Source organism: Spinacia oleracea, chromosome 4, assembly GCF_020520425.1.
Source record: "Spinacia oleracea cultivar Varoflay chromosome 4, BTI_SOV_V1, whole genome shotgun sequence".
NCBI lineage: Eukaryota > Viridiplantae > Streptophyta > Magnoliopsida > Caryophyllales > Amaranthaceae > Spinacia > Spinacia oleracea.
In genome coordinates, this window is record NC_079490.1 from 181,038,022 (window position 1) to 181,064,148 (window position 26,127).

The following is a 26,127-nucleotide window of genomic DNA, read 5'->3' on the forward strand; positions in this document are numbered from 1 at the left end:
ATCCTCATGGTACATTTTTTTTTTTTTTTTTTTTTTACTTAGCTTTTTTTTATAGAACCCCTTGATATGAGCTCCCTGAGTTTAAATAACATCTTCTTATGTTTCCTTGTCCTGCTAGGTCGTCAACACCTTGATATGAGCTCCTTGGGTTTAGCTGCTGATGGAACCCCTCAGACTAACGAGCCAGCTGAAGACCCCGCCAATGCTTATCGTACCATAGCTGATGTTGTTGGCGGACGCAGAGCAAGCTCTCGACGAACTGTTCGAGGGGGGAGTTCTGCTGCTAGTCGTACTGCTAGAGGTGGGGGCTCTGTGGCTAGCCGCACTAGCAGGGGGGGGCTCTGCAGGAATAACCGCTGGGGCGAGCACCTCAACGCCACGCTCTGCCCCTGTTTCTCGGGCTACCCCTTCTATATCTGCCTCTGCTCGGCGTGGTCAGACCACACGGGGAGGGGGTAATATTGCGGGCCAACGTCGGCCTCGTCCTGAGACGGAAAGCGTTTCTGTTGACGTTACGCGAACTGCTGCAGACCAATTGCAATCTGCTCATCCTGACCAAGTTGTGAATTCCTCTATCTCCGAGCAGGTGGAGATTGTGGCCGAGGAGCAGGACGTCCCTTTTGTACAGCGCCCAGGTAAGCGCATTTGCACTGGGGAGAGTTCTCGCTCGCAGGAGCAGGCCCAAGCTTCTGCCCCTGCTAACCAAAGCACCGCTTCTCTTCCTACTTCATCTGCTGCTCTTGCTGCTTACTTGGAGGAGCAACTGAGGTTGCCTGAGTCCTCTGTTCCTGCTTTTGTGAATATTAGGAACGGGGAATTTTTGGAGAAGGAGGCCATTGATGTTCGCCCTGCGGTGAACCCTGAGTTGGCTGCCTGTTTCTCCCCTGCGCCGATTAGCGATGACATCTTCGCTCCTCACTGGGATGTTAGAGCTAACGAGTCTTTGTATGCCAGCTTCCCAGAGAAAGGCGGAACGTTGGCATACCGGATGCTGAAGGGGTTAACACTGCCAGCTGACCGCCCCCTTGAGCGTGTTTACACCCCTGGGGCTAATGCCTGCCAGAAAGTGCTAGAGGTAAGAAGCTTTTGAATCTATGCTGTTTTTATACTTAGCCATTTTTTGCATGTTTTTGTACTTAGCCAGTTTTTGCATGTTTTTGTACTTAGCCATTTATTTTTTATTACTTGCAGGCTGGGGTTGCTGTGAAGGAGCTCTGTGACTTCTTTTTCTTCTATCAGAGGAAGCATGATGAACATCTTGCTCTTCTTGAAGAAAAGGACAGGCAGATCCGAGACCTGACCTTGGAAAACGAAAGAGCATCCTCCTCCCTCACTATTGCCAATGCCAATGTTCAGACGATATCTGTCGAAAGAGACAACTTGGCTAGTGAGGTTGTAGCTCTGCGTCTAACTGGGGAGAATTTAGCTAAAGCTCAGGCGGAGGTGGAGGCGGAGAGGAAACGCACTGAGGATTTGGCGGGGCAGCTAAGCTTTGTTGAGCAGAGGCATGCTGATGAGCTGGCAGAACTTCGCCTTTCTGTGCAGAAGGAGGTGGCTGCTGCTGTGCGAGAATTTTATCGCTCTGACGCTCAGTATGCCCTTCTAACGCAGAGGTATGATGGCGGGTGGAAAGCGGCCTCTCTCATAATCAAGCACAAATATCCGCAGTTTGATTGGAGTTTAATCGAAGAGGACTGGCTTGCTGGCCTACACCTTACCATTCTTAAAGAACTGCGGGAGGCTGAAGCTGTTGAGGGTCATGCCGTAGAGCCTAGTGATGTGCCCGACTTCTGCGTCGAGAACATTCACCCTGGAGATTTGCCTTTCTCAGATGAAGATGATGTTGCAGGCAATGACGAATAATGGGTGTGGCGGCTATCCCCCTGTTCTTCTTGTGTGACTGGGCCTGTTATGTAATAGTTTAGTTTTTTAAACAATATTATTTAGGGTTTGCCCTGTTGGGTGGTGGCGTTTGTGCCATTCTGTTTTTGGAACAATTTACAGTTAGTTTATTTCTGCCTTTCTTCTCAGATATTCTTGAGCTGGGCTGGTGTATTTACTGCCCAGAGCCATTTTGTAGGGCTGTACTTTATTTGTTTCCTTGGTTTTTAATGAAGGTATAGCCGCCGGCATTTGATATGCGTGTTTTTTCTAGGTACTTAGCCAATTTTTGATATCTTGTTTGTCTTTTGGAAGTTCTAGCCTTGATCAAAGTCAAGCTTTATAGCATGTTTTATTACTATCTCCCCTTCTGAATTGTCTTGGCTTTTGCCAAGGCAAACTTAGGGACTGCTCTGTGACATTTGTGCGGTATTCTAGCTAGCCTTTTGAGCTACCTTCAACCTTGAATTGCTTTGGCTTTGGTCAAGGCAAAAACTCGGAAATTGTTTTGCGTATTTTAAATAGGCTTTTTGGGCTGCTTCCAATTTTGAATTGCCTTGGTTTTAGCCAAGGCAAAACTCAGAAATTGCTCTGCGATATTCTAACTAGCCTTTTGGGCTGTTTCCAATTTTGAATTGTCTTGGTTCTAGCCAAGGCAAAACTCGGAAATTGCTCTGCGATATTCTAACTAGCCTTTTGGGCTGTTTCCAATTTTGAATTGTCTTGGTTCTAGCCAAGGCAAAACTCGGAAATTGCTCTGCGATATTCTAACTAGCCTTTTGGGCTGTTTCCAATTTTGAATTGTCTTGGTTCTAGCCAAGGCAAAACTCGGAAATTGCTCTGCGATATTCTAACTAGCCTTTTGGGCTGTTTCCAATTTTGAATTGTCTTGGTTCTAGCCAAGGCAAAACTCAGAAATTGCTCTGCGATATTCTAACTTAGAAATTCATCATGACACTGTTCTTCAGCTGACTTGAATGATCAAGTCAAGTCATCTGTTGAATGTGTGTATCATGACGTATTTCTAAGTTACGTCGTGCTTTGCTTATTACTTTATCTTTTCTTGGAACCGCCAAGCTCATTTTATTATATGTATTCTGTAAGAAGGAGTACAAAGAGGGATAATTTTGGCTTATCCTGCCTTATCATTATATAGGTCATCTGTACTAAACATAGTATTTTTTGAGCATGTTGGCGTTCCAACTATTCTTTAGCTCTTTTCCATCCATTGTCATAAGATGATATGAGCCAGGGGCTATCTCCCTTGTGATCTGGTATGGTCCTTCCCAATTTGCAGTGAATTTCCCCTCTGCCTTGCCCTTTCCTGTAGCTGCTGTTCGTCTAAGTACCAGGTCTCCCACATGCATAGGCTTGTGCTTGACTCTTTTATTGTAAGCTCTGCTCATTCTCTCTTTGTTTGCTGTGAGCCTCAGCTCTGCTAGCAACCTTACCTCTGGCAGAAGGTCTAACGATTCCCTCATGAGTTGTTCATTAGTGCTTTCATCATAGTACTGCACTCTGAAACTGGGCAGGCCAACCTCCACCGGTAATACTGCTTCTGCTCCAAAGGCTAACTTGTAGGGACTTTCTCCTGTCGCCTCCTTCTCAGTTGTTCTATTGGACCACAAAATTTCTGGTATGAGGTCTGCCCATGCACCCTTAAAATCCTCTATTTTCTTTCGCAGAGCTCCAAGGATTTGTTTGTTCGCCGCCTCGGCCTGTCCGTTGCTCTGTGGGTGGCATACTGATGCGTAAGCAAATTTGATTCTTAGCTCTGCGCAATAATCTTTCACCGGTGTGCAATCGAATTGTGTCCCGTGATCAAAGACCAGACTTTCTGGGATGCCAAATCTTGTGATGATGTTTCTCCAGATGAAGTCTTTCATTCGTTTCGCTGTTATGCTTTTTGTGGGCTCTGCTTCTATCCATTTGGTGAAATAATCCACCGCCACGATCAAGTATCTTCTTCCTCCACTCGCAGCTGTAAACGGACCTAGGATGTCCATTCCCCACTGAGCGAATGGTATGGGATTGACGATTGGTTGCAGATCATTTGAGGGCTGATTGATTACTGGAGCGAATTTCTGGCATTTGTCGCATTTCTTCACGTATGATTGCGAGTCACTCACCATAGTTGGCCAATAGTATCCTGCTCTGAGGGCTTTCAAAGCTAGTGTTCTACCCCCAATATGATTACCGCATATGCCCTCATGAATTTCTTCAATGATTCTCTGTGATTCCTCTGTTGAGACGCATCTCAGCAGGGGTAGGGAGAAGGATTTTTTGTACAATCTGCCCTGGTAGATCACAAACCAGTGTTCATTTCGCTTTATCTTCTTCTGTTCTGGCTCTGTTGTAGGGAGACCCCTGCCAAGCTTGTACGATACTATACTGTCGTACCACTGAGGCTCTGTGCTGATGGAGTTTACCATGGGCCTCTTATCGATACTCTTCTCTTCTTGTACTTCCACCATCACTGTTCTTTCCAGGTCTTGCAGCGAAGAGCTTGCTAATTTTGAGAGAGCATCTGCTTGGCTATTCTTTGCCCTGGGGACCAACTGGATCTCGAAGCTTTCCAACTGGGCTACTGCTTCTTTCATCAGTGCCAGATACCTCTGCATGGACGGTTCTCGAGCTTCATACTCGCCTTTATACTGACTGGCCACTAACTGGGAATCTGTTTTCAACACGATTTTCTTAGCATCCGCTGCCTTGCACATTTGAATGCCTGCGATCGCTGCTTCGTACTCTGCTTCATTATTTGAGGCTTTGAATTTGAATTTTATGGCATATTCAAAGACATTACCTTCTGGTGAAGTCATTATAATGCCTGCTCCTGACCCTGTTACCGCGGCTGAGCCATCTACATATATCTGCCAGGTCCCCAGAGGTTCTTCTTCTTCTTCGTACGATGCCTCAGCTATGAAGTCTGCTAATGCCTGTGCCTTTATGGCCGTTCTTGGCCTGTATTCAATATCGTACTCTGAGAGTTCTACCGCCCATTTCAGCAATCTGCCTGAGGTATCCAGCCTTCGCAATGATTTCTCCAAAGGCTGATTTGTTAATACTTGTACCTTGTGAGCGTCGAAATATGGTTTCAGCTTCCTGGCAGCTATCATAATTGCGAAGGCCATTTTTTCGATCAGTGGGTACCTCTGCTCTGCGGGGTTGAGAATGTGACTGACGAAATATACTGGTTGTTGGGCTTTGTCCTTTTCCACTATTAAGGCTGCTGCTACAGTCTTTTTGGAGGCCGAGATGTACAACTGCAAAACATCTCCTACTTCTGGTCTGGCTATTGTTGGGAGGCTCTTTAGGTGATTCTTTACCTCTGCGAATGCCTTTTTTTGCTCTGCTTCCCACTTGAATGTTTTGTTGCCTTTCAGTACCTGAAAAAATGGGAGGGATCTATCTGCAGATTTACTGATAAAACGAGTGAGTGCTGCCATCTTTCCCGTTAATCTCTGCACATCTCGTATGTTCTTTGGCTCTGGCAAGTTGAGTATGACCTCCACCTTCTCGGGGTTGGCATCTATTCCCCTTTCACTGACCAGAAATCCCAGGAACTTTCCTGACTTAACACCGAACACACATTTCTTTGGGTTTAGTTTCATGCCGTACTGTCTCAACGTAGCAAATGTTTCTCGCAGGTCTGCGATGTGATTGGCCTCTTTTTTGCTCTTGACTATGAAATCATCCACATATACTTCCATATTCCGGCCCTTTTGCTGTGCGAATATCTTATCTACAAGCTTTTGGTAGGTTGCACCCGCATTTTTCAGGCCGAATGGCATAGCTTTGTAGTTATAAACTCCAGCGTCTGTGATGAAAGCAGCTTTCTTACGATCTGATTCGAGTAAACTGATCTGATGGTAGCCGGAAAATGCATCCATGAAACTCAAGAGAGCGTGCCCACTGGTGGAATCAACCAGCTGGTCTATTCTGGGTAATGGGTAACAGTCCTTCGGACAGGCCTTGTTTAGGTCCGTGAAGTCTACACACATCCTCCATTGACCGTTTGCTTTCTTTACCATCACAACGTTAGCCAGCCATTCTGGGTAATCACACTCTTCTATGAACTTGGCTGCTAGCAATTTGTTGATTTCTTCTTGGATGGCCACATTCTTCTCTGTCGAAAAATTTCTTTTCTTCTGTTTCACTGGCCTAACTTCTCTGCTGACATTCAGTCTATGGACCATGACACTGGGGTCAATCCCTGGCATTTCATCCGCTGAGAAAGCAAATATGTCTGCGTGCTCTCTCAGCAGACCGATGAGGTTCACTCTGAGGGATAGGTCTACGTCTGTGCCAATTCGAACTGTCCGGTCTGTCAACCCTTCCTCTAATTCTATCTCCTCAGTTTCGTCAGTTGGCGTGGGTTCCAACAGACCTTCCTCCCGATGCTCGAAGTTTTCCATGCTTAACAACTTGTCTTTTTTGCGCTCTGCTCTCTTTCTTTTTCGAGATTGGGGAAGTTCTTCTTCTGCCAGTGGTGGGGGTCTGGGTGGTTGTTTTAGCGCAGTGTGGTAGCACTTCTTGGCCTGCTCCTGACTGCCTTTTACCTTGGCTGAGCGGCCATCATTTGTCGTATACATCATGGTAAGGTGATAAGTGGAGACTACAGCCCCTGCGTCATGGATGAATGGTCTGCCAAGAATGACGTTGTAGGCTGCGGGGACTTTCACAATCATGAAGTCTACCATGATATCCTTGATATCCTTCCCTTGGCCAATCTGCACCGGCAAACTGACTATCCCCTCTGGTATGACTGTGGCTCCTGTGAATCCGATTACTGGGTAATTGACTGATCTTACATATTTCTCATCAATTTGCAACTCTTGGAAAGCAGGCCAGAACAGGATATTCGCAGAGCTACCTCCGTCTATCAGAATACGGTGGATTTTTCTGTTTGCTACATTCAGGGCTAGTACCATGGGGTCGTCATGGGGGTATATTATGCCTTTACAGTCCTCCTCTGTGAAAGTGCACTGCGGGATTTTTGGAGGGGCGGGCCACCTGCCAGAATTATGGTAATTAACCTGGTGCTTGAATTCGCTCACACTGGCCTTGGCCCCGCTAACGGTGGTTCCCGCGTAAACTGGCCCTCCTGTTATGACCAAAATGTCGCCCATTCTCTTTTGGTCTGCTGGGTAGCTCTGCTTGGGTTCCGCCTTCTTATTGTCGGACCTATTATCATTATCTCTGTTCTCATAGGTCCTGCTATACGAGCTTTTTGCTTTGAATTGAGTCAAGTATCCCCTTCGGATCAAATCTTCGATATTATCCTTCAAATGAGTGCACTCTTCTGTGAGGTGGCCATGGTCCCTGTGAAAGTCACAGTACTTTTTTGGGTCCCTGTACTTGTTGTACATTTTGGGAGGTCTCTGCCACTTCTCGTCCTCTTTGCTGATGGCAAAAATTTGAGTTCTGGATGCCACTAAGGGGGTATACTCATTAAACTTCCCCCTTTTCTCAGTTTTAAACTCGTTACCTTTGCCTCTGCCTGGTCCCTGCCAGTCTCTTCTTGGCTGTGGGTTTTCTCTTCTGTCTGAGTATTCTTTTTTGTATGGCTCTTTCTTGCTCTGACTACCGTAATTGTTCTCACTTGCCACATATCGACGTGAGGTTGCTCTGCCAATTTCTTCACTCTTTATAAATTCATTTGCCTTTCCCAGCACCTCTGCGAGGGTTGTGAATGATTTTCTGCCCAGATAACTCTTGAACTCTCCATCCCGCAGACCAGTCATCATGGCCAGGACTGCCACCTCCTGCTGCAACTTGGGTATATTCGACGCCTCCATATTGAATCTGGATATGTATTCCCTCAGAGATTCCTGAGGCCCCTGGATGACTGACATCAGCTCCCCTGTCATCCTTTCTCTGGCAATGTTTGCCACGTATTGGGTGCGAAACAAGATAGCTAGCTGCCGGAAAGATGTTATGGTGCCTTTGGGTATTTTACCAAACCAGCTCTGTGCCATCCCCTCTAGAGTGGAAGGAAAGACCTTACACCACATAGAGTCTGTATTGGTATATAGCATCATATGTCCCCCAAAGGCAGAGAGGTGATTCGTTGGGTCTGTCTTTCCGGAGTATTTGCAAGTGGGCATTTTTATCTTCTCCATTCTTTCAGAGAGTATTTCATCGCAGAAGGGAGAATTATCAGGTTTAACTATTGCTCGGATGGGATTGGGCATACCTGACACGGAGTGGTGTCTTTGACTGGGTGCTTGCTCAGTCCTTGCCCGGGGTTGAGCTCTGCTTGGTGTGATACTCTCTGCTTCATACTCTTGATTATCAGCCCCTTCCATGTCCTGCTGCAGATTCCTCCTCCAAACATTCGGACTATGCTGGGGTCTGGGACGTTTTCTCCTCTGTTCAACCTCAACCTCTGGGGCTGTTCTCATGACCTGGGCTTGTGGGGTTGTTTGAGTAAGGAATGTCAGGACTTCTATTGCTGTGCGCATCTGGTCGGGTGAGAACTGTGCCCCCAATCGTGCTAGTGAAGCACTGGTTGGAATTGGGATACCCTGGCCCCGGCTAGGGGTTGCCATAGCTCTGGGTTGTGGTGTCTCTCTTGGCGGACCAAGACTCTGAGGCATGCCGAATAAGGGTACATTTGTGGTTCTCTGGTTGTTTTTTGAGGTGGGTGGTTCTATCTGCTGAATTATCGGTTCGCTTGACTCAGTCATTGCGTGAGAGGGTAGGTCTTTTAGAAGCAAGGTCTGGGAATTCCCCCTCCTTCTAGCGCCACTTGTTCCGGGTGTGGAACTGGGGGAGCCCTGCCTGATGATGTTGCCCTGCTCGATGATGCTGCCCTGTCGGACAGAACGAACGTAAGCTAACCTCGGGGGTTTAACCGAGGAAACCCCCTCCGATGCCTAAGTCAGCAAATGAGATATTGTTCTAGAGAGAGAAAGTAGAGAGGGTTAAGAATTGTACTTTTTATTGAACGTGTCCGCAAATGAATGGGGACGGCAGTATTTATAGGCGTACTATTCAGTACTTTGGCCTATTCAGATGTTGCCGCGTGTACGCTAGTGATGTACTTGTTTATTTGTCCTTTTGCTTAACGACGTATCTATGTTGTCGTCTAGCAGGTCGTTGCCCCGCAGACCTAAGGGTCTGCGCGGTTCTTGAGGACTTGTGGTACTTTCGATAGGTACTTCCTGCGGTTGCTTTGCTTGATCTGTCTTATCTGATGTCCGATGGTCTGCTGTGACATGAATGATCTGCTAGGTTACTTCTACTCCGTACAACAGTGTACATCGGGTAAGCGTTGTAATATGAGCATTTATGATAGCGTGTATATTATAAGCGTTGTAGTATGATATACTAGTCTTATATGCACGCGATGCGTGCGAATATAAGATAGTAGATTCGTATTATTACATTTCAACCCAAATAACATGTGAAAATGTATAAAACGCCTTAAACTTTTCTCTTGTTCAACACTCTATAAAGAGGCGCTTTTTACGTCCACTTTTGACTTGATCGTTCTCTATTCCCTTCCTAGAATCAAACAATGAAGGAGGAGTACATAACAATTACCATATTTAATCTTTCTCTTTTTTATAGTATAGAATTGTTATATTAGACAACCATTTTCTATTCCTTCCTTCTTTCATTAAAAAAAGATAAAATAAAAAAACGACGCATCAAAGATGTACGGAGTAGACAACTTTAATCTACGTTACAGGAAAAAAAAGGCTAAATAAAATTTACAATGTTTTTGTATGACCTATTCCTTTATTTTTACTTCAATACTTCGTATGAAATCTTATCTTAAATTATTCCAAATTAAATAAGTGCCAGATAACATAACTATTGATACAATGCAAGAATTTTCGATCGTATTATCAGCTAAATTCTTTTTCAAGCATTATTGCTTAACTCCAATAAATTGAACATAAAAACCAATGGGGTAAGAAATTATGTTATTATCATTAATTTAACCCTACATTCTTATTCTCGAGGATTATTAAATTACAAATAACGGGAACATAATGTTTACCGTTCGCACTTAATCGAATTAATCATCCTACCATACTACTACAAACAACAACAACAACAACAACAACAACAACAACAGATCGAATTAATACCGTACCAAAAACCCTAAATCAAATTAAATTCTAAAATTTACCCGACAATTAATTTCCCTACTACACAACAGTGAGACCCATAAAAATGCAAGAAATAGCATAGAAGAAAACAGAAACACAATCTCTAGCAGACCCTTTCTTCACAGCTATCGTCTCAATCCGCATACTTTTCGGTCTTCGAAGCGCATCTACTTCCTTCAACAAATCAAATTCAATCCCTTTTTTCTTAAGCTCATCCAAACACTTCCCTAACAACTTCCGATCTTCCTTTTCCCTCTCCAGCAGCTTCTTGAGATGACCTTCCACATCGGTTCTATACCGAACCGCCCAAATCACCGCCATTGAAAACAACAGGAATCAATCAAGGACAATGCATCTGTAGCAATCATTTTGTGTCTCTCCCTTCCTGTTTTGGCTGGATTGTTGCTACTGCTGTTGTTGCTGCTGTTGCTGTTGTTGTTGCTGCTGAAGTTGCTGGTACATTTGCGGATTGACATAAAGCTGCTGCCCAAAACACTTGGAGATGGACTCAGCGTTCAGCTCTCCTGTGGCTATCCTTAAGCGCTGGATTTTCTCTGTTAATGCTTCATTTAGAGATGCCAAGGATATAGAAAACTCAATGAGATTTCCTACTATATATGTATACCACCAAGAAGAGGTAACTTCTAAATTATTTAACTATCAATGAATTAATCGTTTATCATGCCAAATTAACCAGAATGTGCGCACGTTGCACGAACACCACGCTGTGATTCAATCTCTTACCATTCTGATCTTTCTTTTTCTTTTTGAACAGTGGTGGGGGGGATTGGAAGGATTGGTTGATTTGGTTCATACATGATGCTGAACCCAAATACACTTGCAAACCAATTCATTCATTCATAATCTTATCAAATAATCAAATACACTGATTAGACTCCTTTTTTATTGCAAGACATATATTATGAAACTATTATCAGATTTATCACACCAAGAATCATAGAAAAACTGATTCACTTAGAATCGCAATCAACATTTGTCTCACCTGCACAAATATATTTCATCCCATATAAAAATATACTCACAAACATGCCTGATAAAAAAAAATGTTCCATAAAAAATGCATAATCATAGAACGAAAACTCAAATGGACCACTTAGACAGAGATTGCAAGATGTATAAGTGATATCATCTGAAGGGGTGTCCTTGAAAAGTTGAAACCACCACGTTTCGTCTTACAAATTGCAGTTCGGCAAGCACTGTAACGTGACATTTAGTGTAAGTCTCTTCCTAAACAAAAGAAGGAAGAAATAAACAACATTCGGACCAGGACTAATTTCACATACAGCTAAGAAATATAAATTCTAACACCATCCTAAAGTCCCGTATGAAATATTCACATGTAAGTGAAAAACCTGAAGTAATTCAATTCAAACAGGCCACAAAAATGATACATTCCCCACCAATAACCAAGACCAACGATAGGTTACTTACGCAACAATTACAATATCATCTCCGAAAGCAGCATTTCTTTGATACATCCCACCAACTCCAGAAGGGCAACCTGGAGGCTAGTATGAAAAACATAATCAAGTCATTTTGAGTTCTGAAAAAAGAACACAAACTAAGAATCTGAGACGAAACTGTTGGGTTATGAAATTACAAATCGATTTCCCAGAAAAAGTGGAGCAGTAGAATTTAACTAAAGATTGACCAAGGGAAGATGTTGACTTATTGCTATTGGCGTATAGCATCTAATGAAAAAATGTACTTCAAATATAAAAATAAACAATAAAACCAATAAATGAATTTGGATTCAAACCTTGACTGCTTCCTTGAGAATTGGTTCGTCAGATGGATTGAAAAAGAAAGCTCTAATTGAAACTGTTCTGCCCAATTTTCTAATTAATTAACGACGTCTGATGATTATTGGCGACGGATTTTGGAGAAATGAGTAGAAGATTTGACATTTTTTCGTCAACTTCTGAGGTTTGCAATCGATAACCACCAACCCTATTTTCACCGAGAAATGGAGTGAAAAATACAGTGCCACGATTTTCTAAGCAAAAACCATAAAAAAAATCAGAAAACCCAGGAAGGGATGAATCAACAACAAATAAAATCCCCCCAAATGAGTATATAACAGAATTTCCATAAGACTTGATTATTAGCTATTCAAATAAGTGTTGTTTATCTCATGAAATTGGGAAAAAGGTGGAAACCCTAGAATTATGAAATTGAAATTATGTGATAGAAATTACCAAATTCAGATGGGTGTATTGATTCGCTGCTCGACTGTACCGCCGGCTTGCTAACCGTCCGTCTCCTCCCCCTACCTCTCTAGTTCCAATAAAATCCTGAGCCACAGTAGAGCAGCATTTTAGTCAAATACACGCATCAATTAAACCAACCAATTAGACAACGAACTCTCTATCTAATGCTAATCAACCGAAATAAAACTACCATCAATTTAACCACAAAAGAAACAATAAATTCACACAAATTAATTGAAAATGCAACTCTCCACAGAAAACCACATAGAAGCTTAAATCTTAGTCTGAAAGTCCTAATATAATATATTTATATATAACACACACATTTGAAAGCTAACAAAACCATTCCACTTGAACTTACGAATTATACCTGAAACGCTTTGCCAACATCAGGAACTTGGAATTTAAGGTCCACATTCTGGGCTTTTTCAAGCTCAAACACCAACTGCTTGTTATTCTGCAAATTAAATTCAACACCCATTTTTAAAATAAATAGAGATTGAATTTACCTCTTGATAATTAAATTCAATCCAAAATGAAAATTGAACATTCACAAAAAACAATCAAGTATTTCGTTATCATTCTCGATCTGTTTTACAGGTAAAAATTGCAATTAGGGAATTAGAATCTCAAGGCCTTAAGCCCGGAGTTGTGTTTTCAATTAATTACAGGAGGATCGACCTAGAAATTAATTCACCAGAAATTTGAAATGAATAATGAAATAATTTCAAAACTTTCCAGAATTTCAATCAATTTTCTAAGTAACATTTCACCAGATAATATGAGCAATTAAGCAAGGAAAATCAAGAGGAGAGAGAAAACGATCTGATTGTTAGTGAGGGTCACGTCAATGGAGTCTTAGAGATTTGAGAGAAAACTCGGACCTGCTGTGACGAAAATCCTTGAGAGAACAACTGCTCCGACGGCTGCGACGGTTGCGACCTTGGTTGCTGCATCATACTCGATCTCCGTCAACCGCAATTAAAGAGGAAATTAAGCCTTCAAGAGAATGAAAACACATTAATTTGCAGAAAATATAAGCAAATACGTAAGAAAGAAATTTAGGTTGAAAACCTGGTGTAAATTAGGGTTTTGGATCAGCAGAGGAGGATAAGTGCGGAGGAGAGTGAGAGATTGAGGTTGAGATTGAGATTGAGATTGAGGTTGGTGTAAACCTGGATAAGTGCGGAGGAGAGTGAGAGATTGAGGTTTTCTGAGGGGAGAGAGAGAGAAAAAAATGGCGAGGTTTGAGAAGCGAAGACGGAGAAGATCGAAGGAGAAGATCTGATGGAGGAGAGAGAGAAGAAAACGAAAGGGAGTACGGGAGGGAGTGCGAAGGGTTTGGGTAAGAGCTGAAGTGTGAAGGGTATATTAGACATTTTAAATGGGGACACGAAAAGTTAATTTACTTAAAAGCTCTCAGGAGCTGGCTTATATAATAGAGTTTTGACATCTTTAACAGCAGAAGGGCAAAAAGCGTTGTCAAATTAACGCTGTTAAATGATATTTCTGTAGTAGTGCAATCTTGGAAAGCATCCAATCATCAGGACGGAGGTTAAGGATCAAATCCCAAGAAACCCTAGCACTATAAATAGTGCAGATCCCTAGGTAAAAGGGTAATCTATTCATTCCCACCTACCTTAAACTATCTTTGCTCTGCCTTCTCTCTAGCCTATACTTACTTAGGCATCGGAGGGAATATTCCTACGGGAATATTCTTGTTTTGCAGGTTGCCAGAGGGTTCGTGCCAGCTCATACTTGATATCTCCGAGGAACGCGTGACACGTTATCACCGTAAAAGATCCCACAACATCTTGCAATCTCCTATTAGTAGTATACTTCCTTGTATATAATATTTTCTAGGTGGATATTATCATTGCTTCCTAAGATAGTTTTCTACGTACATAGTTAGAATTAACCTTTGTAATATAAATAGGCTGTAATTCATTCAATATAATTACAACTTCTTCTCATCTTCTATCACTACACAAATTTGTATTTTTAACGACAATCTAATTATGATGAGTCAAAATTCCCGTCGTAAAAGCCTTTTGCGACGAGGAAAAGCCTTTTGCGACAGGGCTAACAACCAAACAAAGACGGGAACAACCGTCACAAATGTCTTTTACGACGGGTTAACGACGGGATTTTTCATTAACGACGGCCCCCTTTTATGACGGGTTCGCGACAGAAAATCCCGTCATTAATCAATGATTATTGGACTTTAATGACGGGATTTCCCGTGGTTAATGGTACAATTTTTTATAGTGTACAGTGACAAAGTTAAATAATAAAGTACGCATTTGCACAACCTTTGCTCATTTACACAGGACACATATTCTGTACAAACACACTCAGTCAGTCGTCCATGACGAAAACTACATTAATCATGTAACACAAATTATACGCATGATGCATGAGATAGTAATTAAGGACATGTTGGATTTCGGCCAGAGCCACCAAATAAGAAACAAAGGCCACTTTTGGGGTCTAAACTAGGGAGGAGCTGTACATCATAACACAAAGGATTAGTCACGTCTAGCCTTAGTGTTGATCGGGATGGAGTGTGGCGTGTGAGTGAACTATCCACGTATTCCAGGGCACAAACAACACTAGCTTTGTTCGTTCCCACATCGGGGAATAATCCGTTACCCATGTCCGTTTCCGTGTGTTGCCCATTCCCTATAGAGTCAAAGATTTGTCCTCCCCATGATACTCTCGCTGCTCCTTCTGGTATGCCGCTGAACAGGGCGGCAGGCCAGTACCCTATTTGTTCGCCCCTAAAACTAAGCCACCAATTTCCGGTCTCTTTATCCTGCAAACGTCCCTTCAAAGTTAATATATTTCAAATTTTCCTTCGGTACAAGTATATAGAGAGAAGCTTCTTCATAGCAACTCCAATGGTGGGCTACAATGTGATATAGCTAAGTTTGCCACAATCATATTTCTAGCTACAATTATTTTAAGCTACAAACTTTCACATTGGTGGGCTACAATCCTATAATATTTACTCCCTCCGTCCCGGAATACTTGACCTGTTTTCCTTATCGGGTCGTCCCTTAATACTTGACCTGTTTCTAAAAATGGAAATATTATAACAATATTATATTATTTCTCACTCCACCCATATTAACCCACCTACCCCCTACTCCATACAAAAAATAATTAAAAATTCAACCCCTACTCTCCTACCTATTAAATTAAATAAGTCAATTCAAGTTCCTTAAACTCTGTGCCGGTCAAACCGGGTCGAGTATTCCGGGACGGATGGAGTAATTTATATCTTTCCCCTTTTATTTTTTGAGCTACCTGCCCAAAATAGCTACAATGTTTTAGTAGCTGCTGATGTCATTATTGCAACAATGGTGGGCTACCTGCTCATATATTCTTTTTTTCGTGAGCAGGTCCATTTTCCAACCATTGGAGTTGCTCTCATATACGATGGTGTCACAAAGATTTATAACCCTCTCTATATCAGGAAAGGCGGGATTAGGAATTTATTTATTTTAAAAAAAAAGTTAAAAATCGATCAATCCAAACATGAGTACAGTACATATTTATGGGTTTTGGATCCTTTAGAGTTCTAAAATAACTCTATAAGGTAGAGTTTGAGCATATCAACCATTGAATGAAAAATCTATGGCTCATATATTATCTTTCCAAAATCTCCCATATTTTTTCTCATCAATATGAGTCATTGATTTTAAAATGTAGGGTTTAGATACAACTCTACCTTGTAGAGTTTGATTAAAACTCTAGAGAATCCGGACTCTTATTTATATACTCCGTATATGTTTTTCTTCATTAAATTTTCATGACGAAACTTTATGGGGAAACTACTTTTTATAACACTGATTTTGAAATAACTACCTTAATCTCCATGCATGTAATTTATGTGACAAAACTACCTACTACATTATCTTTCTTTTTTTTGTTAGTAGCATTACTTCTTTGACTTTTTCCATCCAAAATTCTGTTCAATGGGCCAATGACCAATCAATAACAATTTACCTCCAATTACCGTAATTAAACCCCAGTTTAGTGGAAGTTTTCTTACATAATGGTTGTGCCACAAGGATTTACAACCGGAGGACATTTGTATAGGAAAATACCAGGAAAATAAGTATTCTGAGGGAAAGGAAGCTCTTCGCGCCTATTGTCGAAACTGATTCCATAGGGGCGCCAAGAGCAACTCTATTGTTCACTTGCACGAAACCCTCACAATGAAGGTCAAAGCAACCAGTATTTACGGAATCATCACTCTGTTCCAATTCAAAAGTAAGCATTGGGCAAAATGTTAATAAGAGAAACCAACAACAAACGGAAATTTTGACCATGCATACTTACTGTCCAGTAGACGAAAAATCTTGTTTGGAAGTCACCGTATAATTCAGGGTGTACCTACCAAAAGAAATGGTATTCGGTATGTCACACTCATTTAATTAAGCTTTCTATTAGGCTTACAACAATATATCTATATCAACGAGGAAATGAGGAATCTGAGCACATACAAGCGCAAGCTCATTAAATTTCATCCTAGTTTACTTAAAATTATCTATTTTTTATTCATAAATTGTCATTATCATTTAAAGAGTTTTACTTGTATTGGATAAGAATGCAAGTTTATGAAGAAAAACACCAAGTTTGAGATTCGATTACCATACACATTATGATGTTACTTTTCTTGGCAAATAACGTACACTTCAATTTATTTTCATCCCACCGACCTACAATTTTTATATGTTAATTACCTTATCCAACCCCTCTTGAGTCTTGAGCTTTCAACGTAAATAAAGTCTCATATTGGTTCCGCCGTTACGTTACTAAAGACCAGAGGCGAAGCTATTGCGTGAGTTGTGTGGCCATTTGACCCCACTTAATATTTGATTCGTATAGAAATCTGATCATTCGCAACGTTAACCACTCAAAATTATCAAAACGTATTTTTTGCACCACTAATATTAATTAATATATTGTCTGGATCTGAAACTGCTAAAACCGAAGTACTCCGTAAAAAGTAAATTAAGGCGCATACTATTGTTTGTTAATTACTTACAAGGGTGATGATAAATGTCGCAAGTTGCGACAACATTTAGTTGTCGCAATCTTACGTGTCGCAGTTTAATTGGTACATATAGGCGTCACGTAGGCTATGCGTCATCAGAATATTTTTACTATCAATTCAATATTTTTACTATAAAAACATATAAATAAGGTAATCAATGTAAAGAAGGAAACAAATTAGAATATTAAGATTTTCCTACCTTTTTTTGAAAGGTATATAATAGATTATATAAGTTAAATATTTTAGTTTCCAATTTAAATCATGACACATAAGCATGCCATGTCCATCATTGTGACACGGCTTAAAGGTCGCATGTTGCGACCTTTATCATTTTCGTACTTACAATCCATCCTGCGGCTATATACGTAGATCCTTCACTCAGCACCACAGTCAAAGCAGATGCACTGTGGTCCTCTAATCTGGATACAGCAGGATTCCAGACACTCAGTTGGCCGCCTCCTCCATATAACCTTGGCTCTGTTGATGGCAATGCTACCACACCGGCATACTGCATTTTGTTTAGGAAATAAGAATGGATGGATTGTTAGATAATAGTCTTTCAGTTTTCACTTGTGGGAGTATTCTCGCACGTGGAAAAAATATGTTGTTTTGCATATCCTTATATATACCCCTATGCTTCATATATTGAATATGTGGTGACTTGAGTTATTGTCCCAAATGGGGCTTTGTGCTAGTATTGGGATGTTCATTGGGCCAGGTCCCTTGCTAAGAGCATGACAATAATCTACTACCTATATTTCTAAAATATTGCCCCATTGCAATCTTTTAGGTTAAACTTTAAAAATTATAAGAAATAATATGGTGTTTTCTTATATTCGTTTTAATTTTTTTTTTTTGAAAATCAACTTTTTATAATTTAAGCGTATAGATTTAGAGATATCTATACTAATATATTAAATGGCATGTGGAAAGTGGTATGTCATGTAATGGATAACCAAAAATCAATACAATGAGGTTTGAACTCTAGACCTCATGTCTGGATGATAATTCTCATTACCATCTTAACCAACCACCAATTCTGGTTTATTTCTTTACATAAATTTACAAATAAATGTTAACAAGAGGTCTAATCCAACTAAATTTTTATTTGATTTTTTTATTTTCTATGGACTATTTTGAAAAAAATAAAAATAAAGAATTAGGACAACTATGAAGAGCATGATGTTATAAATCTCATAAGCATCAACTATGAATACTTTGCATTGCTGCATATATCTAATTCGATGTTTATTAATTTGAAGCATTTAGTTCCACTAGAATACAAATTATACAAAGTGTAAGATGATCTAATTGAGAAATTACTTGACATGATATATGACGTAGTGCGTCTGTGCAGCACGTTGACGAACTTAATGGATGTTTTTCACTTTATGGTATACATGTATTTCGTCAAATATTGAGCTTGAGAAAATTTTAACATTTTAACTATTCAATATAGTGATCGGGGCATCGCCCGGACCACACACTAATTAACGTTTTAAATCGTGTCTTGGATACCGTTAAAAGTAAAATACGGCAATCATTTAAAGACGGAGGGAGTACAAAATATAAATATGTAAACGCAGTAGTTCGTACTACGTATATGTTAGACTGTTAGCTATACCAAAATTGAAGTCTGGTAAATTGGAAATGAGACTTGCCTCATGGTGCGGACCTCTGAATGACCTATGTGTGTCTTGAAGCTGCCTTCTTTGGATAGGAACAGTCCCTTCAGAGCACATACCATTTCTATTCCATGGCTGTATGAAGTCCTGCCCTGCAGAGTTGCTTCCATTCGTTTTACTAGGAGATGCACTCGGGTCCATCTAGAACATAAAAGAAGACGCATTAAAAATAAACGCAAAGTTAGGTCTATATTTCCTCCGTTTTTATTTAGTTGACACAATTTGACTTTAGCACTAGTCATACGTTCTTCTTTGATCGTATTTCGTTAACGAAAATGATAAAGGTCGCATGTTGCGACCTTTAAGCCGTGTCATGATGATGACATGACATGCTTATGTGGCATGATTTAAATTGGAAACTAAAATATTTAACTTATATAACCGGCCTAATATATCTAATTTGTTTCATTCTTTATATCGACTACCTTATTTGCATATTTTCATAGTAAAAATATTGCATTGATAGTAAAAATATTTTGATGACGCATAGCCTGTATGACGCCTATATGTACCAATTAGACTCCGACACGTAAGATTGCGACAACTAAATATTGTCGCAACTTGCGACAGTTATCATCACCCGCTTGTTATTTATGCATAAGTTGAAATATAGTCATGTGAGAAAATTGTCTCAACTAAATAGAAACGGATGAAGTACAAGTTTAATAATGTGTTTGAATAGCAATAAATGATGAACTAAAAAAATAAGAAGGAAAGGTCTCCAAAACCTGTATTATGTGATCCTTTAAGAGTGGATGGCCTAAAGCTGGCTGCTTGTATATATCAACACAATCCACCATTTCTCCATTGTTACCCTGTAAAAGAAATTCGATGCCACAATATACTTTTTAACCAACTTATGGTCAAAACATGTATTTTTCTTAGAAGTCTCCCATTTTTATTTTTATTTTTATTTTGAAGGAAGAAGTCTCCCATTTTTACATGTACGGAATATAATGAGGTGGTTATTTGTGAGGATTGGGGTGAGTGGATGACACTTTCCATCCCATGCCATGAGATCAGTTTTTTTTTTCTTCTAATCTTTTCCTTTTTTTTTCCTCGTAATATCATAAGAGCAAGATTAACGCTAGTATAAGCTAAGACTTCCACGTCATTTTTTTATTAATTTTTATTTATTCTCAATTTATCGGATTCTTGTTGAGACCCTTTCAGGCTTACTTAATTTTTCCACTTCACCCCTCATACTCATTCAAGACTCCTCAAACTTATGAAAATAATAAAATAAAAAAGAATAAATAATAATAATTAAGATTGAATTTAGTGTTTAAACGTCTTAAGTAGAGTCTTGGAATTCCAAGACTCTTGCTCATACTTTTGTCATACTCTTTCACTTAAATGGGAGGTCTTAAGTTAATACTCGATCAACAAGACTATTGCTCAGACTATTGCTCAAACTACCGCTAATCTTGCTCTTATTTAGTAATTAGCGCGATATGGTACATTACCTTGATGCTTTTGGCTGTTCCCTCCACAGGAGATGAACCATCTCTGGTCAAAGTTTCAAGGCTTCTTCCTCTCACATGAGGAGAATTAAGCACTAATAATAAACTGACTAGGACAAGCAGTGTGCAAACATTGAGGCATTGGTACGCCATAAAGGATAATTTGTAAATTTTGGGTACAAAAAATAGTTTAAAAAGGATTTTTGTTTAATCTCTTCTTGGAGGTGGCTAATTAAGCAGCTGCCTAATCAAGATATGCTTTACTCCTGATCGAATTTATACATGCTGAAGTCTTAACTAAAATGACTTAATAGATTAAACAAAAGAAGTAATAGCGTTAAGCGCGTCAAAAGTATTATTTAATATTGCAGGCTAATATATCCTTTTTTTTTTTTTTTTATGCAAATGCAGCCTGAGTTTAACTGTCTTTTGCTAGCTTTCTTGTTCATTTGTTGGCAAGACAATATCACAAAAATAAATATAATAATAATCTAGACTTGGTTTTGAAAATTGCTCTTGCTTACTGCTAGGCAGAAATAAAAATAAAATAAATAAAATGTTCAAAATATATGGAAAAGTCAAACAAATAATTAGGAAATTAAGTAATTATTTTTTGTTTGGAAGATAAGTATTTAAATCTATTTCCTATCAAAAAAAAAAAACTATATAATTAATTTAAGTCTATGGTCATAGGAAGAGAAGTTTTACTGCCTTTTAATTAAGAATACATATTACAAAATTAAGATAGATTGAATGTTAGACACGACCTAACTTTTGGATCACTCGAAACGACAAGCTGATTTGAGGAATATTCTAACAAATACTTTGTAGTACAAAGTAATTTATTTTTATTCACGAAGATGATACTTTCATGAAAGTTGACAACGTTATATGGAGGATTTTTCAATGTTATTTAGGATTTTAAAATTATAGTATTAGTCCATTTAATACTATTTGTTCCGGGTTTAAAACAAGTGACTTCTGATGAAGCATATTCTTTGATGGGAGAAGAATTTTCTTGTACTCCCTTCGTCCCAAACTTATAGTCCTGTTTGACTAAAAAAAACACAAATTTTAAGAAAAGTGGAATATAGTGTGTGAAAAATTGAAATATAGTATATTGATGATGAAAAAGTAGAATATAGTACATGTAAAAATGAATAAAGTACATGGTGAAGAAAAAATAGTACATGTTAAAAGGAATAAAATACATTTTATTTTTGTTTTGTGGTCCCAAATGAGGGTAACATGGGAAATGTTTTGTGTTTAAATAAGGAAACAATACTATAATTATGGGACGTCCGATTTAGAAAATATGACTATAATTTTGGGACGGAGAGAGTATTAATTTGAGTGGATTGGGCTCGAATGTACCTGCACACAAGTGAGTTAAACGGGCCTCAGGAGTGTTCCGAGTAACGACCCTCCGATGCCTATGTAGAATAGGTTCGGATACAAAAGCACTATGTGAAACCTCACGGTAAGGCAGCTTTGTGCTATCGTGCCGCCGAGGACGACCCAGAAAGCAACCAGTACATTAAACAATCTACTCAGAAGGTGATCAACGTCGATTGCTTCTGACACTAGTGGTGGTGGTTTGGGAAAGTGTACAACTCAAATGCTCAGATTGATAACAGCAGACGGATTGGTGTAGATGGTGGAGTGCCGCCGGTGATTGAGACTCCACAGTCATCGGCAAGTACGAATAGCAGACCGGTAGTCACTCAAAGGTTGGATATGGCTTCTCCGATTCCAGAAAATCATTACGGATTTGAGCAAAATCGGATTAGAAAAAGGGTATGTCTCTCTCATTTATTTCTCCAACATTAAAAGGGGGAAATCCTACTGCTTGTTTACTTAGAGATGATGTTGAAGCTGAACCAACCAACTAGAAAATTGCTATTATCTTATATGTGATCGGTGATACACCCACTATTTAATACATAAATACATTCATTTCTAAACAATGGAATCTTAATACTACTCCTGATTTATTCTTCCATGGCGAGGGTTTTTTTCTGATTCGGTTTGCATCATTGGATGAACGTAATTTAGTGTTGTCCTCTGGAACTTATACAATTGTTAATAAACCTGTAATTGTTAAAGCCTGGGAAACCGATTTCTGTTTTCAAGGATAAGGCGTTGCGATTAGTTCCATTGTGGGTGCAATTTCCGAATTTGCCGCTCAATTGTTGGGGAATGAATTCCCTAAGCAGAATTGGGGAGCACATTAGGAACACCCTTGTTCACTGATGAATGCACAACTACACAATCTAGAATTTCTTTTGCTAGGATGTTGATTTAAATTGATGTTACGTACCTGTCCGATTTTGCACTCGATCTATTATGGTTTAATCGTCTAATGGTAAGAGTTTTGAACAAAAGGTGGATTATGATTGGGTGCCTAGCTACTGCCAGAAATTTGAACAGGTTGGGCATGATTGTGATAAGATCAAGGTGGTTGAGAAGAGAGCTACTACGAAGAAATGGGTTCCTAAGGTTCTTGTTCAGCCTACTGCACCTGCCAATCCTCAGATTGTTCCTAGGCAATCTGTTACGACTGGTTGGTTTGTTCCGAGAAGGACTATATCAAGACATAAATCTGGTTCTCATGTGGCAGCTCCTATCAGATTGGTAATATGCATGGTTTTTTGCCTGTGGATGAACCAGTTACGTTCTGGAAGAAATTCATCAACCTTCTGATGAGATGATTGTTCCTCTTGATAGGGGCGGGGGCCCTCCCCCCTTGATGTCAACATGAGGTTGATTTCTTGGAATGTGAGGGGCTGTAATAAGCCTTTCAAGCTAAAGGAAATTCAATCCTTTTTGCTAAGTAAGAGGGTGGATATTTGTGTATTGTTTATAGGATATTTTAATGATGTGTTGTACTCCGAAGATAGATTTCAAGGCAATCCTATGAATTTCTGTGAGTGACATGCGAAACTTTGCTAATTGTCTGCAAACTTATTGTGAGGGGGTCGAAAAACACGATGAGGTGCCTCTAGAAAGAGTATACGGCCCGCACGACTTTTCCCCTCTGGATGTGACAAACATATTAAGTAAACAAGAACTAACTGTGGGCGTTAGCCTCTTTTTACCAGTCTGTAGGAGTCGCCATTCAATTTAAGAAAACTGACAAAATCCGGTTATCGTGATATGCCTGGAGTGCAAACATATTTGACTCACAACAGTCATAGGTTCCCTTGTGATCCTTGGTGTGGAGATCCCTCAACGTACATCCAGCGGAGCAGAGATTGAGAATTCGGGGGACGTTTACTAATACGGGGAGTGCCCGGCATTAGCCCACGCGGCGCGGTCCTTACTAGTTCGATTGTGGCGATGATGGGACATGCGTTATGCTACATTACTACTCTTGATTGATTTTAATGCACATATATTACTAAACAGATGTCAAAACGCTGATTTAGATTGATTTAAGGTGCCTAACAATAAACCAATTTGTCCAAGAGTTATCGGATTTAGGCGTGAGCAATATAACATATTAAAGTTAGCAGATTTATATGGTGAGAAAAGCAATAAAAATATAGATTCAAGTTACAGCAAAGCGGCTTTACTGCGGTTCTCAAGAACACCTACCACTTGACTTAAGAGGTGTGAAGGGGACATCATAACTGATCAGTCACATAATTTCTGGACTGTCAATTACGACTTGGCCCAAAAAGGTAGGCCCCACAACACCGCACACGTGCCACGAACCGAACCGGTGGGACGGCGGCGGCGACGCGCGAGGGGATGCCTCCTTCTACCCCACAACACAAGGGATAACACTTAATTCAAACATTATAAGGCTTACTACCCTATCTAAACAAAGGAAAACTTCTTTTTTCGTTCAACGTGGGACAACCACATTTTCTTTAATAGTAATTAAGCTTGAAAATTAACATTTTGCATTTCTATCAATGTGGGACAAACCCATTTTCAAATTATATCCAACAAATAATATGTACCAAAGAGCTGTTTATATACGTAGTATGATTTTTATAAAGTGGACAAACAACTACGTACTCGGTACTACGTATAATGTTACCATACGCGTTTTTATTCATAACTAGTTAGTGTCCCGGGTGATGCCCCAGAGTGTTGCATATAGCTTAAGTTTTTTTTATTCATCTCAAATTCACTTATAAATTTCTATATGTATGCATTTAAAAAATAATAGTTTTTGGACCCGGGCGATGTCTCGGGTTACTACATTAATAACTTCACATTTAGTTAGATTTTTTTTTTTTTTGCAATGATACCATGAAACATGTCATGTTCTAGTGGTAAAAGCTTTAATTATTGTTTAAACCCAAGGTTGGGGTTCAAACCTTATACAAACTATGTATAACATTTTTTAATGAAAGACTCGTAAACAGAGCGTCACGGGTCACACATACTTTCTCACAGCTTTTTAATATATAGTACATATAGATAATATATTGGTTACATATATAGGAACTAGGAAGTATTTTCAACGCACACAAAAACAAACACGACACAGTTTTCATATCGGTCGAAAACCATAGCAACCAGAACACCTCCCAACTCCCAAATATATTATTAATTGTTTGATGAAAATTAGTAGTAATCATCTTTTTTTGTTCTTTTGTTTGGAAAAAGGTAATTAATGACGCTTGCAAGAGCCATAGTTACAAAAGCAACCAAAAGTACGTTTAGCATAAGTGCATCTTCCAGTTTTAGCTCCGTAGAAATCCCGACACTTTTCTTTGCAATCACCAAAGAAACAAGGTGCCTTACCCCTGTGTATCCATCCACACGGACTCTTTGCTTCCGTAGTTTGCATTTCTAGCAACGAAATCAACATTATTTTTTATTTTAGAAATTAAACATATACGTAGTACACAGTATACATAATTAAAGAAATTAAGATTAACAAATATATGAATTCGCCAAATGTTGTTATTAAGAACCATGTCTTGTTAGGGACCATAGAAAAATAAAGATGTTAATAATGCGCACATTTATTTTAATAAATCCTACTACACGGGAGTGTACTTTTTTTTTTCTTATATGTACTCGTAAAAATAGATACTCCCTCCGTTCTTTAATACTCGATCTGTTTTAACTTTTTACACTATTCACATAATTCGCTTTGACCCTATTTTATTTATAGTATATGAAACAAATGTTATTATATAATATATTGTTGGCTTCATCTTAATATATTATATATATTTTCAAAATATTAATATTTTTATAAGTTTTTATAATATGTAGTTAAAGAAATTGGTGGTCAAAGTTGTGCATTGGCAAACGTGTCCGGTCAAAACAGGTCGAGTATTAAGGGACAGAGAGAGTAAATATTTTCCCCTTTTCAAATGAAAACTTCTAAAATGAGATGAATATACATAACTATATAAGAGAACGGAGAGATTACGTAGATTTAAAAGTATGAAGCATGCATATATGCAGTGAACAAAAGTGTTAAACTTATTGGAAACTCACCAGTGCTAATGATAAGCAAGAACATGAGAGAGAGGGCAAGAATGCCGAAAAAGTAAGTGGACTTTCCCATCTTTTTTAATTCTTTTGTTACTTTTTTTTGGTTGTGAATTTACTTGTGACTTCACTTATGAGTTGTGAGGATTTTCCATGAAATGTTTAAGGTACTTATAGCATCATATTTTCTATTATTTATTTAACCACAATTTA

General features: G+C 39.3%; 3 protein-coding genes and 1 long non-coding RNA gene across 4 annotated transcripts; 1 reads left to right on the plus strand and 3 right to left on the minus strand.

The window, feature by feature from the left end:
* Positions 1-3,047: 3,047 nt before the first annotated feature.
* Positions 3,048-8,773, minus strand: LOC130472236 (uncharacterized). The gene has a single exon (XM_056842755.1). The coding sequence runs from the start codon at positions 8,571-8,573 to the stop codon at positions 3,048-3,050; it is 5,526 nt and encodes a 1,841-aa protein (XP_056698733.1). The 5' UTR covers positions 8,574-8,773.
* A 5,767-nt stretch (positions 8,774-14,540) lies between these two features.
* Positions 14,541-20,764, minus strand: LOC110781839 (uncharacterized). The gene is made up of 7 exons (XM_021985886.2): positions 20,455-20,764; positions 19,717-19,803; positions 18,965-19,129; positions 17,647-17,811; positions 16,586-16,639; positions 16,351-16,500; positions 14,541-15,053 (listed from the first exon to the last, which is right to left on the minus strand). The coding sequence occupies exons 1-7, from the start codon at positions 20,602-20,604 to the stop codon at positions 14,667-14,669; spliced, it is 1,158 nt and encodes a 385-aa protein (XP_021841578.2). The 5' UTR covers positions 20,605-20,764; the 3' UTR covers positions 14,541-14,666.
* Positions 20,765-21,830: 1,066 nt separating this feature from the next.
* LOC110781820 (uncharacterized) lies at positions 21,831-23,381 on the plus strand. The gene is made up of 2 exons (XM_021985869.2): positions 21,831-22,248; positions 22,837-23,381. The coding sequence occupies exons 1-2, from the start codon at positions 22,189-22,191 to the stop codon at positions 23,152-23,154; spliced, it is 378 nt and encodes a 125-aa protein (XP_021841561.1). The 5' UTR covers positions 21,831-22,188; the 3' UTR covers positions 23,155-23,381.
* Positions 23,382-24,745: 1,364 nt separating this feature from the next.
* LOC110781819 (uncharacterized) lies at positions 24,746-26,096 on the minus strand. Its single transcript, XR_002531836.2, has 2 exons — positions 25,921-26,096; positions 24,746-25,260 (listed from the first exon to the last, which is right to left on the minus strand). It is a non-coding gene; the product is annotated as an uncharacterized lncRNA (long non-coding RNA).
* Positions 26,097-26,127: the final 31 nt, after the last annotated feature.